Raw genomic sequence first — 16699 nt, forward strand, 5'->3', positions numbered from 1 at the left:
GAATGGGGAAGTGTGTCCAAACTTTTGACTGGTACTGTATACTGTGTATCAAAAATAATAATATTACTGTATACAGTGTTTACAGTAAAAAAAAAGATTACTGTATATGTTTTCATATACACTATCAAGTGACTATCCGTAACGCCATATTTACCCTCCCCCCACCCAAAAAAGCCACATTTTGTTAATATGTTTTGATGGTAGAACCAAGACATGTGTGTACCGGGCATGTGGACCATCCTGCAGTTACAATTCTCCACCAGGTAGCGAGTCTCACAGTCGATGCGACAGGCTGTGATGCTGTACGTGGAGAAGAACTCGGAGTCGATGGGAGTGGACTTGCAGTCTCCCCATGGTGGAGGGAGATACTGAAGCTGAGACAGAGGCAGAGTAGAGGTTTTCCCCCTCAGTATCGGCACACAGGACACACGGTCAATAAGAGATACAAGTCAAACCAAGCCTAGCAGCAAGCCAACACCAAAGAGGGCACAAGCAGACAAAACCCAACAGAAAAGTTTCAAACACAATACAGGCACAAGAATCAAATAAAGGTATGTTTTGTAGATGCTCTTCAAATGGAATATCACAATCAGATTTAGAGGACAGTGTTACTCATAAACAGGGCCCGGGGGAAAGCGCAAGCAGACACCATGCAGAAAAACGACTGATGCAGGTCTAGTCCTGAGGAGGAAGCAGAGCACCATGGGGAAATGGAGACAGAGTCAATAGAATCAGTATAAGTAACTTCAGATAGGACACCACAATTAATGGATGGTTGTTTTTTAAGACCATCCCAGAGAATGTGCAACTGTATATGTATGTTGAGATTTCCGGTGTGATTAAAGGAGCAATCTGGTATTGGTGCATAGCCACTGTTTATTTAAGAATATAACTTACAAATGGGTCAGAATATTAGTTCAACTACTGTTGTACTCCATCGGAAACCAAAATATACGCTTGTTTTACTCCATTGTTTGTAAACAAACTGTATAGCTTCCAAACATGTGTAAAACTATATTTTGAATAATATGAATAGATGGTCAGACCTTGCATCCATAGCATCCATACTGTAGCTCTACCTATGAAATTGAGAGTGGTTACATTTCTCCAGCTCCATCCCTCAACCGAAAATCAGGAAAATTCCAGTTGGCATCTAAAGTCCTAGCTGCACTAAACTTCTACAGTCGACTTCACCAAAAAACCTTTACCTCATGCAAACTCTCTATTAAAAAAAAAAAAGCTAAATAGTTTATGAAACTATGCTTGAGGATGTTCAACCTCTCTAACTTATTCATACTTGTACTGTTTAAAAATCTGTTTCTGCTTTTTGAGTTTGTAAACTGAGTGGTGGGTGTTGGTATTTGTAACTGCCACTGATTTATTGGAATGTTATGTTAACAAACCTGCAAGCCAAAAAGGAGCAGGCAGCTATCACATCATTCAAATAACTGGTTGTAGTTATGCCCCGGGATGACATGGGACACAGTGATAGGATGGCATGGGACACAGTGATAGGATGGCATGGGACACAGTGATAGGATGGCATGGGACACAGTGATAGGATGGCATGGGACACAGTGATAGGATGGGACATCATGGGCATGGTTAATAGATGCGGCTGAAATGGGTTAACTGATTAGCGGGATAGCGATGGGATTGGCTGCTTTATCCTTATAAACCCCTGTGGTTTAGGTGAGGGGGGAGAGGAGGGTTAGATAGAGAATGCCTCTCTGTCTGACCGCTATTTTGTTTGGTATTAACTGACTGTTTCGGCAAAGAGTGTTTCCTATTGAGAGATCCCTGTTTCAGTGAGCAAACAGTGTGTCTGCATGTGTGTGTGTGTGTGTGCTAGCTGGCTGCATTCGACTACGAGATGAGCAGCTACACCAAGGAGGCAAGCTGCGCTACTGGTGAGGTGGTGAAGCCGTGCTGACCGGGGCTGATCCAGGGAGCTGACGACTAGAGACTCTCTCCAGGGTGCCATGGGAGATGGAGCCGTCAACGACATCAACGGGCTGTGCTCCAGGAGGGGCTGTGCAGGTCCTGTGTCCAGGCAACCAGAGACTTCCGGGCTTTTTAATTTTATTTGTGGGGTATCGCTGGAAGTGATACTGGGAAGTCTTCTGTGGTGGGGATGTGCCCTCATGTGGAAGTAGAGGTAAGCGGAGTAAAAATACCATGAATGTTGGATACTGGATAACCATGTAACCATGATCAGTGTCAGTTTTTTTCAGAAATGCGAATTGCCCGGGGGGCAGACCAAGGAATACTTGGTATGAATGTGATCCTTCTCAGGATGTCACAGGATTCAACTCCACCTTAAGTGCAGAGTCTAGGAAGGATTGGCATAGGGCCTTTGCGGTCTGTTGGTCTGAAGGGATGATCGGCACAGCACGTCTGGTGAAAAGGGACCGGAATAGGATTCCAGCCAGCTGTGAAAAACTGTTGTGGGCTAGGGTGGTTTGGGTCCAGTCCTTCAAAGGATTATTTCGCCCTGGTGGACGACTGTGGTGAGGGGGCTGAGTGGCAGGTTGCTTGGTCAGTAGTGAGGGTGCAAGAGTGTCAGGCTCCCATTACAACTGCTGAACCTGTAACCCTACGCACTGGAATTGCCTAGATGTCGCCCACTGGCCACAGTGACCCCATCTGTGGGGAAAAGGACTTGGTGTTGCATGAGCAGGGGCCAGGGGAAGTTGAGGTCGACATCCAGACTTTTCAGCTGAAACCTGAAGGTCACCCTCCTGTAAATCTCCTGCCGATAGAAGGCCTAACTCCAGAGCAACAACAGAAGCTGGAGGGGCTCCTATGTCACTGGACCAGTGTGTTCTCAGCCCATGAGGAAGACTACACCAGCACGGACGCCATTCTACACCATATCCATACGGGGACTGCCCCACCAAGTTGTGAGCGCTACCAGTCTGTCCTTCCAACCCTGTACCAGGAGCTCCTGCAACTGAACTCAGAAGTCATCTCAAAGAGCCCTGGGCCGCCCCTGTTGTCCTGGTGAAGACAAAGGATGGGACTTGGAGGTTATGCGTTGACTACTGCTGGCTCAATGCAGTCAACCACAAAGAGGCCTTCCTTCTCCCTCGGATCGAGGAGTCCCTGATAAGCCTAAAAAGAGCAGTGTGGTATTCAACCCTCGACCTTGCCTCTGGGTATTGTTAGGTGAAGGTCAACCCCCAGGACAAGGAGAAGACTGCGTTTGCGACACTTTTTGAGTTCACCAGGATGCCGTTCGGGCTCTGTAATGCCCCTTTCAGAGGTTCATGCAGAAGTGCCTTATTTAGATGACGTCATACATACCTACAGCATATTGAACAGGTGTTCCAGCGGCTTGCTAAGTATGGACTTAAGTTGCAGTCCTAGAAATGTAAATTCCTACAGAAGGAGGTGGTCTACCTGGGGCATGTGGTGAGTGAAGCTGGGGTTGCCACTGACCCAGAGCGCGTAGGTACGCTCCTTCCATGGCTGGGTTTATTCCCTTTCCTCTTCTCCAGGATTGACTCCCCTCTCCACGGCTTGCTGACTTGCTGAAATGTAATTTTGCTACTTTCACGTAGCAATAATACGTGAAACAACGTCCAACAACCAGTGCAAAAAAGTTCTCCATTTGCAGATTTGCGTTTGAAGCAAAGTGCAGGCCATTATTTTTTATGAACGTCTCAGGCATTCCAAGATAAGTCTTCTTCTGCATACATGCACTGCAGAAAACCCTAACCCTTCCAGACTTTTGGCACTATCATAACACTATTCTCATATTTGGCACTATAATAACACTACTATCATATTTGGCACTATAATAACACTATTCTCATTACACTTTGCTCAAGACTGCTGTTTGAGATTAAATGACCACAATAAGTTTCCGTAGAATTCCTTAAAGGTCGCATTTACATTTTACCACCAGCACATTTAGGTTTCTAATTGGGGACATTATTTATAGTAACTGATGGTAATAGCTGCTACTAATTTCAGAAAAAAAACAATTTAGCCAATGTTTTGTATTGGGCATGGAGGCTCTGAAATGGATTTGATCATTCAGCAACAACTGCTGAAAGAGGTGATACTCAGAACCTTAAACCCTGGTCACAAAACAAACAACACAAAAACATCAAAGTCCTTGGCTGCTGTGTGTATGTGTGTGTGTGTGTGTGTGTCTGTGTGTGTGTGTTCCCAGGTCCTTGGCTGCTGTTCTTGCCACAATGAGATTTGTTGAACTTCATTGTCAATCATCTTTTCAAAATCAGCGCTGACCTTCTCGAACAACTACCAGTCATGCAGTGGCTTGAAATGGCAAACTTGATCAGTATTGTGTTGATGGCCGGCCTACAGCCTCTCACTACATGGTCCATGTAGGAATTAAAACCATGGAGGGGGATAATTAAAAGGGAGGGGGGGGTAATTCTAACATGTCCTCTTGATGGAGAGAGCTTTACCCTGAGTGGGTCATAAAACCAAATGAAACAGAATGGCCATTAGGGTTACATCATCCACTTTTAGAGTATCCCAACGAATGAAACATTGAAATGCAAAGCTAAAATTAAAAATTAACAAAGGATAATTGTATGGTAATATCAGGATGTTCATATTCATACTGAGTGCCACATACGTACAACAGCTTAAATGTTGACTCAAGTGGAGGTGTTAGCTGGAATGGAGAGCATTATTATGCTGTCATAGGAGGGGTAGTTATGAGACAGGACAGAGATGTCTAGGAAGGGATAGTGGTTGATATGTGGTCACTACAGCCACATAGAGCGGATGGATACATTCCAGAATGACTGATAGGGCTTTCACACCGGCAAAGAACCGTGCCGGTTCGCGTTCGCGTTCGGAAACCTCCGAACGTTGGCGCTGTCTGGCGAAAGAGCCCGCGTTCATACACTGGTATGAGTGAGTTTGGGGGGTGTGTGTGTGGGGGGGGGGGGGCTTGTGGCATGCAGCAAACCCTGACAGACATACGCTACCCGCTGCTCTTCGGTGGAAACGAACGTTTGGAAGCCAGGGGCCCAGCTGATGGGGAAAAGGAGGCTCTGACTGAGTGTGAACCTGTACCTTGACGCCGGCCTCATAGGACTCATCTGGGGGGGGGGGGGGGGTGAACACAGCAGCAGCGATGCATACGGAAAGTATGCATCTGTCAAAAAGTGTTTGACCCCTCTCCTATCCAGCCAGCCAACCTGTGTCCAAATTACTGAGCCCCACAACAGCAGCTTAACCCCCCCGCCATGAAGACCCAGAACTGAAGGCTGAAGCTCAATATGGGGTGCTGTAATTCAGTCATCTGATCGCTTAAAGGGACACAAAACCTTTTTTCTTTACCTCAACATCATTATCCAGATTACCTTTCAAATGTAGGTATTGCTATGAGGAATTTACCCTGAGTGACGTATTTGGGGGTAATATTATTTTTAAACTACAAGGAGCTTTAAGAGTGAAGTTATAATTTCTGAATAAGCTACTGTCTGGTTTGTTTACATCCATAAGCACCATGCTAGTGCATACATCTATCACTTCTGTTTACTGACGTAACATCTTAGCTTATCTCCGTGGCCGGCTGGGAGCCACAAAGCACCATGGATGTTGTAGGATTCAAACATTTATAGAATCCCAATTTATCAGAATCATCATTCAGAATAGTCTTCCAGTGTTTCAAAAGCATTATTAAAGCATGTGGAGTTAAGAAATTAACCATTCAATTTGTATTCACTTGAGATCGGAGTATGACAGATGCTTCCCATTAAGGCTTAAATGGCAGCATAATTAATTCAACACTTTTTAGGTGGTAAACATGTCTTACTGCAGTCGTTGATGTGGGTCTTCACATCTGGATAATAAATAATAGTTAATGAATGAATGAATGGTCTTTATTGTCATTGCTATAGTACAGGTACCAAACAACGAAATTTGGTAGGCAATGTACCTTGTTTAATAGTAATTTGCCTAATGCTAATAGAAATAACTCTGAGAATGAGTCATGGACTGACATCCCTAGTCATATAAATGTCAATTTACATCAGGCATTTTAAACACTTCAATTTAAATTCAACAACACTTCAACTGAATTCACAAACAGGACATAACATTGCTTCATATTTAGTGGGATTATATGACAACCTGAGGGCAGATATGTTGACTCCAAGGTGACATTTAAATGTAGTCCTTGTGGTCCTTATGAATCTGGTCTTAAAGGAACTTTACCTGAATATATCTACCGCCGAAAAGCTACAGAAGTCCATCAAATGGGGATTTGTTTTGGTAAATGGACTGCACTTATATTATCCAAAGCGCTTTACAACGGCCTCTCATTCAGCCATTCACACACACACACATTCACACACCAATGGCGGCCAAGCTACCATGCAAGGCACCGACCTGCTCAATGGGAGCAATTTGGGGTTCAGTGTCTTGCCCAAGGACACTTCGACATGTGGCCAGCCGGGGCTCAACCCGCCGATCTGCCGACCTTGCGATTAGGGCTGTCCCAAACGACTATTTTTCTAACGATTAATCTAGCGATTATTTTTTAGATTGGCCGATTACTCTAACGACTAATTTAACGATTAGTCTAACGATTATTATTTTTACTGTTCGAATAATATATCACTTAATTTCCCCCAAAATAATGGCTGTATTGTCTCTCTCTGTTTAACAGTGTCTTTATAAAGCACTCTGGGTAATAGCTGCTGCTCTTATAAAACAAAGCAGCGTGTGACATGCACATTACTCAGACGGCCGCCCCTTTAAATGATCAGCTGATGTATGGGGGCTGTCTGTGGGCCTGCAATTAAACACAGACACCTTTAATTCGGCGACCTGCTACTACTACTACTGTAACTGCCTCTGTCAAACAGCCCCAGACACAGGCCCAATCACTGCTATGTTTAGCCAACTTGAATGCCAACATGGCCATCAGGGTTTTTCCTGGCTCAAAATTAGGCGGAGGTGGTACCAGTGGTGTTTGACATCGGGGGGGGACCCATGAAGCAGGGCTGTCTGGGGGTCCTTAAACATCAAACACTTAATTTCTTGCATTCTGGTGAATTGATATGCACCAATTTGTGCCCTTTCTGCATCAATTTATGGTGGAAATGTCATTATTTATGTAAAGGAAAACACAATATTCAGGCACCAGATGACCATTCAAAATATAATGTAATATAATGCAATATAAGGCTCTCAGGCATTCTGTACTTTCAAATATGTATTCTCCTTGAGCAGTCAACATCAACTATCAGCTATTTCGCTAGCAAACACGAAAGCTAACTTATTTGCGAAACAGCGCCCCCGCCACCACGTCGGCGCAGTGCCGCTATTGCAGTTAGTTTGATTTTATTTTATTTGCGACGCACCGACGCACATTACGCAAGTCGACGTATTGACGTAGTCGATTACGTCGACTAGTCGTCCCAGCCCTACTTGCCCTTTGTAGTGCGCTGCCTCCATAACCCCATGTTAGTCTGTTTAATATGGACAGAAGGGGTTCATAACCTCATGTTAAAGATTTGAAAGAAATCTTCAACATCAAAGTCTTCGTTGAATAGCAATGTCAGATTGTAATTCATAAGTACTTTGGTATCACAATTACAATTTCATTTTGATATTTATTCCTAATCCTAATGATTTCCTCATCTTCAAAGGAATTAAAAGGAGGGAAACCCCGTCCCTAACCCTAACCCTGTCCCTAACCCTAACCCTAACCCTAACCCTAACCCTAACCCTAACCCTAACCCTAACCCTGTCCAGATTACACTGAACTGAGCACCTGATTCTCTGCCAAAAAATTTGCAAATGGTGAATAAAATGATCATTATCAAATATCATTATAATTTGCAACATCAGTGACACTTTATTGTTGTCCTTCACAATATATATATATAGAAATATCACTATTTCTGAAGATAACAGTTATATTTTACCATATTGTCACTGTTACCAGTTGTATTAGGATTTCAGAACCTGCCATGTTATTTCAATACAGTTGATTCGATTTTCTATTATGGAGTGGGTGGTACTTTTGTTTCCTTCAAATGAGTATCATATAATGACTCCCTTTTACTAGGCATTATGCTTTCAGTTGGATCAATATAGGCATTATGGACCTATGCTACCCTGTCAATGAAGTCTGGTGCATTATTGCAAGCACACTGAAGATAATTATTTCAGATGTATAAGATTTATCAGATTATATCTTGTCAAAGGCTTACTATGGTTCTGTGCATTTAAGAGAAGCAAACCAAATCTTCTTCTATTCTTCAAATCTTCTTGTATTTCTGTACATATTGTTTGTATGCTTGACTGGACAGTTTTCAGAGCATTCCCTGCTACATTATGCCAATGTCCCCCCAGCCAAGGGAACTGCCAGCTCCAAATGTGGAAAACTAAGCCTACAGTCAGTCCGGGACATTATTGCAAGAACACTGAAGACAATAATGTATCTCCCCTTCACTGGTTACAAGGAAAGGACACGGCTACGAGGGCTGTTCATGGACCAGAGGATTTGTCTGTTTGAATTGGGATTGTCATTGATATCAGCTGGAATGCTACTCGGCTCCGTTTGATTGTTGTGGCGCTAGTCCATCCCATGATGAAGGTGAGTACATTGACAGGACAGTGAAACAGATTACTCATGGTTCTGGGAAATGAAAGGCCATTGTGAACACTGAGAGCAGACTTCACAGGATGTTTGAGTTGGTGTAAAAATGACACTTCATGAAAGATCTGCCTTTTTTCCACCAGCATTTTGAGATCATATGACATCTGAAATAATATATTCACAACAGGTAAACCTTCAGAAAACCCTTAGATTCAATGTACCAGATATGCTCCATCATCTGTAATGTCTTTACACTGAGTGGGGTTAATTTAGCCCAGAAAGCTCAGAAGCAGGGTAATTGTGGCTGAATACTCCACTTGGGTGCCCAATTTGATGACACTTCAATCAGGGCCGGTAGTTAATTAAGATAAATGATTTCTTTGGTTGTCTTGGTTGTAAGTTCTTTTCTTACCACTACTAACAGCAATGTTTTTTTTTTATCTTGTCAAATGATTGCTATGGTTCTGTGCATTTAAGAGAAGCAAACCAAATCTTCTTCATGGTATTTCTCTACATATTGTTTGTATGCTTGACTGGACCGTTTTCAGAGCATTCCCTGCTACATTATGCCAATGTCCCCCCAGCCAAGGGAACTGCCAGCTCCAAATGTGGAAAACTAAGCATAAGTCTAAGTCTGTCTCCACATTGTTAGTGTAAACACTGTTATAGATAATGTATGCTTGGTACAGTTGATCGTTCTGTCCTTGCATCCCTTTTGAATATATACTGGCTGCCATAGATAGTATTACCATACCATTCTTACTCCTATAGCTTTATTCCAAAACATTCCAAATGGTCAAGAATGTTTCTGACTATGTGTAACACTCGAGGATTTCATGCATAACGTAAAAAAAACAACAGAACTGATTTTGCTCCAGGCTCTGAGACAGAAGAACAGATGAACAAGGGAGGGGGGAAGGGTTAGGAGGTGACACACAAACAGGAAGGGAGGGGGGAGGGGTCTGGAGGTGACACACAAACAGGAAGGGAGGGGGGAAGGGTCTGGAGGTGACACACAAACAGGAAGGGAGGGGGGAGGGGTCTGGAGGTGACACACAAACAGGAAGGGAGGGGGGGAGGGGTCTGGAGGTGACACACAAACAGGAAGGGAGGGGGGAGGGGTCTGGAGGTGACACACAAACAGGAAGGGAGGGGGGGAGGGGTCTGGAGGTGACACACAAACAGGAAGGGAGGGGGGAGGGGTCTGGAGGTGACACACAAACAGGAAGGGAGGGGGGGAGGGGTCTGGAGGTGACACACAAACAGGAAGGGAGGGGGGGAGGGGTCTGGAGGTGACACACAAACAGGAAGGGAGGGGGGGAGGGGTCTGGAGGTGACACACAAACAGGAAGGGAGGGGGGGAGGGGTCTGGAGGTGACACACAAACAGGAAGGGAGGGGGGGAGGGGTCTGGAGGTGACACACAAACAGTCAAGGGAGGGGGGAGGGGTCTGGAGGTGACACACAAACAGCAAGGGAGGGGGGAAGGGGTCTGGAGGTGACACACAAACAGGAAGGGAGGGGGGGAGGGGTCTGGAGGTGACACACAAACAGGAAGGGAGGGGGGGAGGGGTCTGGAGGTGACACACAAACAGGAAGGGAGGGGGGAGGGGTCTGGAGGTGACACACAAACAGGAAGGGAGGGGGGAGGGGTCTGGAGGTGACACACAAACAGGAAGGGAGGGGGGGAGGGGTCTGGAGGTGACACACAAACAGGAAGGGAGGGGGGGAGGGGTCTGGAGGTGACACACAAACAGGAAGGGAGGGGGGGAGGGGTCTGGAGGTGACACACAAACAGGAAGGGAGGGGGGGAGGGGTCTGGAGGTGACACACAAACAGGAAGGGAGGGGGGGAGGGGTCTGGAGGTGACACACAAACAGGAAGGGAGGGGGGGAGGGGTCTGGAGGTGACACACAAACAGGAAGGGAGGGGGGGAGGGGTCTGGAGGTGACACACAAACAGGAAGGGAGGGGGGGAGGGGTCTGGAGGTGACACACAAACAGGAAGGGAGGGGGGGAGGGGTCTGGAGGTGACACACAAACAGGAAGGGAGGGGGGGAGGGGTCTGGAGGTGACACACAAACAGGAAGGGAGGGGGGGAGGGGTCTGGAGGTGACACACAAACAGGAAGGGAGGGGGGGAGGGGTCTGGAGGTGACACACAAACAGGAAGGGAGGGGGGGAGGGGTCTGGAGGTGACACACAAACAGGAAGGGAGGGGGGGAGGGGTCTGGAGGTGACACACAAACAGGAAGGGAGGGGGGGAGGGGTCTGGAGGTGACACACAAACAGGAAGGGAGGGGGGGAGGGGTCTGGAGGTGACACACAAACAGGAAGGGAGGGGGGGAGGGGTCTGGAGGTGACACACAAACAGGAAGGGAGGGGGGGAGGGGTCTGGAGGTGACACACAAACAGGAAGGGAGGGGGGGAGGGGTCTGGAGGTGACACACAAACAGGAAGGGAGGGGGGAGGGGTCTGGAGGTGACACACAAACAGGAAGGGAGGGGGGGAGGGGTCTGGAGGGGACACACAAACAGGAAGGGAGGGGGGGAGGGGTCTGGAGGGGACACACAAACAGGAAGGGAGGGGGGGAGGGGTCTGGAGGGGACACACAAACAGGAAGGGAGGGGGGGAGGGGTCTGGAGGGGACACACAAACAGGAAGGGAGGGGGGGAGGGGTCTGGAGGTGACACACAAACAGGAAGGGAGGGGGGAGGGGTCTGGAGGTGACACACAAACAGGAAGGGAGGGGGGGAAGGGTCTGGAGGTGACACACAAACAGCAAGGGAGGGGGGGAGGGGTCTGGAGGTGACACACAAACAGGAAGGGAGGGGGGGAGGGGTCTGGAGGTGACACACAAACAGTCAAAAGCAGGAAGCCAGAGGTCGAGGTTGGGAGGGAAGGTGTTGGTGCACGAGGCTGAGCATTAGGTACCAGTTGCTGCTGACATGACACAAAAGTTTGAAAACCAGGGGCCACACCAAATCCCAGCTGGTCAATGAACGGTGGCTCGTCCTGATGGTGGATCTGAACCTTGATGCCTGCTTCGTAGGAGGTCTCGTCTGTGGATACAGCAGGCCAGAGAAATGTAACAGCAGCTTGCCCACAGAACCTGCCGATCTCTTCCTCTTTCTCCGGGCCGGAGGGCGGAGGCGTTACTTGGTTATGAAGCATATGTGTTTACACTTGTTATGAAGTAGTATGTGTTTGTACTTTCTGTGGCTGCATTGTATCCGACGGTGGAAATACAGTGCATCTTTGAATTTGTGTCAGTTGGCTGGTGAGGTAATGCACGCTGCTGGTTAAACCTTGTGGACAGAAATGGTATTGCATTTGAAGGAATTGGGTAAGATTCGTGAATGCATTCAGATTAACAAGACTATAGCTGGATAAAAGACTAAGACTGGACACATGTTTATTAGAATTAGGGGAGACAATAATGTACATTAAATTGAGACTCGAGACTTTATGTTATAAAACACTAGTAATATTGATATATGTATGTACATATTATCTACTGGAATACATTTTTGTAGGCAGAAAGAATATTCCTGCACAGAATATATAACAGTAAACGATGAAGTCTACACAAAGCGTAAACAAATTGCTCGAGGGTCTGCATCCCATCAAAAAGCGAGAGACTGCTTTGTACAGCCCTGCTTAGAAAAATGTGTTTTTTCATTTGATTGGATATCACAAGTTAAAGAACATCAGGTAGTATGTTGTACCTGTCTAGTAAAGATGCAATTACTTAAAGAAAAATGTTGTAGTCAAATGTTGTTACACTCTCATAAAGAAAGATTCTACCTTGAACCCTAGAGGATTCTTCACTTGTCCTAGGAGGATACTGTACATGTGTTAATGCCATGTACTGTACTGTACTGTACTGTACTGCCATACTGTACGGTAGAACCACTTCTGCTGTCATGTAGAACCCCCTCTGGAAAGCCTTTCACATTGTTTACATTGACATTTTAATCATTTAGCAGACACTTTTATCCAAAGCGACTTACAATTAGAAATGACAGGGACAGTCTCCCTGGAGTAACTGAGGGCTAAGTGCCTTACTCAAGGGCACACTAGTGGTGGTGTTTCAGGCGGGATTTGACCTCACCAGTCCAACTCACTATCCACTAGGCCACCACTACCCTTAGAAAGCATTCTACATGGAACAAAAAAGGGTTCTTCAATGGGTTTCCCTACAGGGACAAGCCTTTTCTTTCTTGGTCATAAGGCAATTGCTTTGTAATTACACAGTAATGAAAGTTCAACGTAAATGGTACACCATTCAGCAGTTTTTGTACAAGTGGAAATAGGAATAGTACTTCCACCTGTGCAATAACCAAGAAAACAGAACTAACTTTACTTTGTCACTCCAAAGCTATTACAAAGCAATATCTTATCATGTAACAACCTATCAACACAAAGTTGTTAATACAATGATGACAGTACCCAGTACAGTAGACGTATTATACCAAAGTATTAGTACATTAGAACGTAATGTAGTGTAAAGTGTGACCCGGTAAGGTTTAAGCAAGCTATAGGATCTGTGTGGAAATATAGAGGGCACTCACCTGTTTCTCCCCAGACTGGTAAGTATTCGTCTTGCTGAATATCCAACATGATCTCCAGCCCATTTCCTGTGCCGCCCTTTAACGTGGTTAACAAAGGGTTGCCGTCCAATCCAGAGTTGAAGGTGTAGCACTTTCCATAGCGGGTGTATATCTGAAAGAAGAATAAGAATAAGAATAAGATCAATGCAATGGACTGGATGTGCACTTCCATAATAAACAGTACAGACACCCAATGTAGTACTTGCTCTATTGCCATATTAACAAATTATTCTATTATTCTATTATTTGAACAGTTAGGGGATTGCTGACTAAGCCTAACAGGATCCTCGTCTGATCCAGTTCCATTCTGGATTTCCCTGAAGCAAATGACAAACTTCTTCAGAACGTATTTTCCATTAAACGAAAAAGTTTGAGTTAATTCAAATGCAACACAGCCACCCGTCCCCTTCCACACCAGCCCGGCGCTGCTGCGACTGTCAGGCTGCTCAGAACTATTCTAACAAAGTCTCTTCTACTGTCTTGTACTTGTCTGCTACGCCCCCTTGAAAGGATGTGCTCGTGCCGATGCACCTCAATGGTATTCAACTAGATGTTTTGCCTGCAGCAAATACCTGGCTGGTTTTACTATCACAGAGAGCTTCTTATCTATACTGTACTGATCTTTCTGGATACTGAACCTGTCGTCTTCTTTTCAGTATGGTAACATCTTTTGCAAATCCCATATGGATGTTTCATGCATTTTCCCACTTTTATCAATTCTCTCTGTGACGGCAACTTTGCTATCATCTTCGACAACTGTACAGAAATAAGCCCTAGGTGCTTTCCATAATGCAGCGCGGTATCTGGGTTTACATAACTGACACACAGGAGCGGTGAGCTACAACCCTCACCTCAAGTAAGAGTTCATGTAGATCACGGCGATAAAGGCTTTACATTTCGGGTCGATTTTGCAGTGCAAGTGATTTCATTTCACAGGGTAGAAACGATTAGTCATGCTGTCCTCAATTTTCTTTTTCTTTTTGTCTATCAAGCATGAATGTGTGAATACAGTAATAACCCACGAGCACTGTCATCTCCTAAAGACACGACATGCGACATCAGGGATATACTTAGCCACAGAAACAGCTGTCACAACACCACTATTCAGCTGTCACAACACCCACTATTCAGCTGTCACAACACCACTATTCAGCTGTCACAACACCCACTATTCAGCTGTCACAACACCCACTATTCAGCTGTCACAACACCCACTATTCAGCTGTCACAACACCCACTATTCAGCTGTCACAACACCACTATTCAGCTGTCACAACACCACTATTCAGCTGTCACAACACCACTATTCAGCTGTCACAACACCACTATTCAGCTGTCACAACACCCACTATTCAGCTGTCACAACAGCCACTATTCAGCTGTCACAACACCCACTATTCAGCTGTCACAACACCCACTATTCAGCTGTCACAACACCACTATTCAGCTGTCACAACACCACTATTCAGCTGTCACAACACCCACTATTCAGCTGTCACAACACCACTATTCAGGACCCTCTGATGAGTCTCCCAGATGAGCCTTTTCTGAGTATCTGAGCATTTTCAACCTTCAAGCCTCAATTCAATTGAATGGGAAAGTGTGACTGGTACTGTGTATATATATATTCTAATATCCTACTATCCATAATTAATAACAATAATAATAATAATACTACATATTATTATAGTAATAATAATAATAATAATACAAAACAATATAATAAAAAACATGAGGGATATAGATTTCATTTTCAACATCCAATGTGGCAAGTTTTAGTGAGGATGATGGAGTAGATTCAGACAGGATAGCAAAGCTTCTCTCCAGAGATCAGAGTCAGTGTTCCATGTCCAGACTCAGACAGACTGGCATGGGCCTCAGAGTCAGTGTTCCATGTCCAGACTCAGACAGACTGGCATGGGCCTCAGAGTCAGACACACATGTCCAGACTCAGACAGACTGGCATGGGCCTCAGAGTCAGACACACATGTCCAGACTCAGACAGACTGGCATGGGCCTCAGAGTCAGACACACATGTCCAGACTCAGACAGACTGGCATGGGCCTCAGAGTCAGACACACATGTCCAGACTCAGACAGACTGGCATGGGCCTCAGAGTCAGACACACATGTCCAGACTCAGACAGACTGGCATGGGCCTCAGAGTCAGACACACATGTCCAGACTCAGACAGACTGGCATGGGCCTCAGAGTCAGACACACATGTCCAGACTCAGACAGACTGGCATGGGCCTCAGAGTCAGTGTTCCATGTCCAGACTCAGACAGACTGGCATGGGCCTCAGAGTCAGTGTTCCATGTCCAGACTCAGACAGACTGGCATGGGCCTCAGAGTCAGACACACATGTCCAGACTCAGACAGACTGGCATGGGCCTCAGAGTCAGTGTTCCATGTCCAGACTCAGACAGACTGGCATGGGCCTCAGAGTCAGTGTTCCATGTCCAGACTCAGACAGACTGGCATGGGCCTCAGAGTCAGACACACATGTCCAGACTCAGACAGACTGGCATGGGCCTCAGAGTCAGTGTTCCATGTCCAGACTCAGACAGACTGGCATGGGCCTCAGAGTCAGACACACATGTCCAGACTCAGACAGACTGGCATGGGCCTCAGAGTCAGACACACATGTCCAGACTCAGACAGACTGGCATGGGCCTCAGAGTCAGACACACATGTCCAGACTCAGACAGACTGGCATGGGCCTCAGAGTCAGACACACATGTCCAGACTCAGACAGACTGGCATGGGCCTCAGAGTCAGTGTTCCATGTCCAGACTCAGACAGACTGGCATGGGCCTCAGAGTCAGACACACATGTCCAGACTCAGACAGACTGGCATGGGCCTCAGAGTCAGACACACATGTCCAGACTCAGACAGACTGGCATGGGCCTCAGAGTCAGACACACATGTCCAGACTCAGACAGACTGGCATGGGCCTCAGAGTCAGACACACATGTCCAGACTCAGACAGACTGGCATGGGCCTCAGAGTCAGACACACATGTCCAGACTCAGACAGACTGGCATGGGCCTCAGAGTCAGTGTTCCATGTCCAGACTCAGACAGACTGGCATGGGCCTCAGAGTCAGACACACATGTCCAGACTCAGACAGACTGGCATGGGCCTCAGAGTCAGACACACATGTCCAGACTCAGACAGACTGGCATGGGCCTCAGAGTCAGACACACATGTCCAGACTCAGACAGACTGGCATGGGCCTCAGAGTCAGTGTTCCATGTCCAGACTCAGACAGACTGGCATGGGCCTCAGAGTCAGACACACATGTCCAGACTCAGACAGACTGGCATGGGCCTCAGAGTCAGACAGACTGGCATGGGCCTCAGAGTCAGACACACATGTCCAGACTCAGACAGACTGGCATGGGCCTCAGAGTCAGACACACATGTCCAGACTCAGACAGACTGGCATGGGCCTCAGAGTCAGTGTTCCATGTCCAGACTCAGACAGA

The 16699-nt window shown here is 46.3% G+C and overlaps 1 protein-coding gene across 1 annotated transcript in view; it reads right to left on the reverse strand.

Annotated features, from left to right (window-relative positions):
• Nucleotides 1-16699, reverse strand: part of asic1c (acid-sensing (proton-gated) ion channel 1c) — a gene marked incomplete at both ends in the record, with an annotated part of 200253 nt that overhangs the window by 6626 nt on the left and 176928 nt on the right. Inside the window, 3 exons of the mRNA XM_080546257.1 lie at nt 224-374; nt 11531-11658; nt 13171-13321. Of these exons, the coding sequence (XP_080402383.1) occupies nt 224-374; nt 11531-11658; nt 13171-13321 (430 nt within the window). The remainder of the gene's footprint in view (nt 1-223; nt 375-11530; nt 11659-13170; nt 13322-16699) is intronic.

This window comes from Nansenia antarctica, assembly GCF_963989245.1.
Source record: "Nansenia antarctica genome assembly, chromosome: 16".
Lineage (NCBI taxonomy): Eukaryota > Metazoa > Chordata > Actinopteri > Argentiniformes > Microstomatidae > Nansenia > Nansenia antarctica.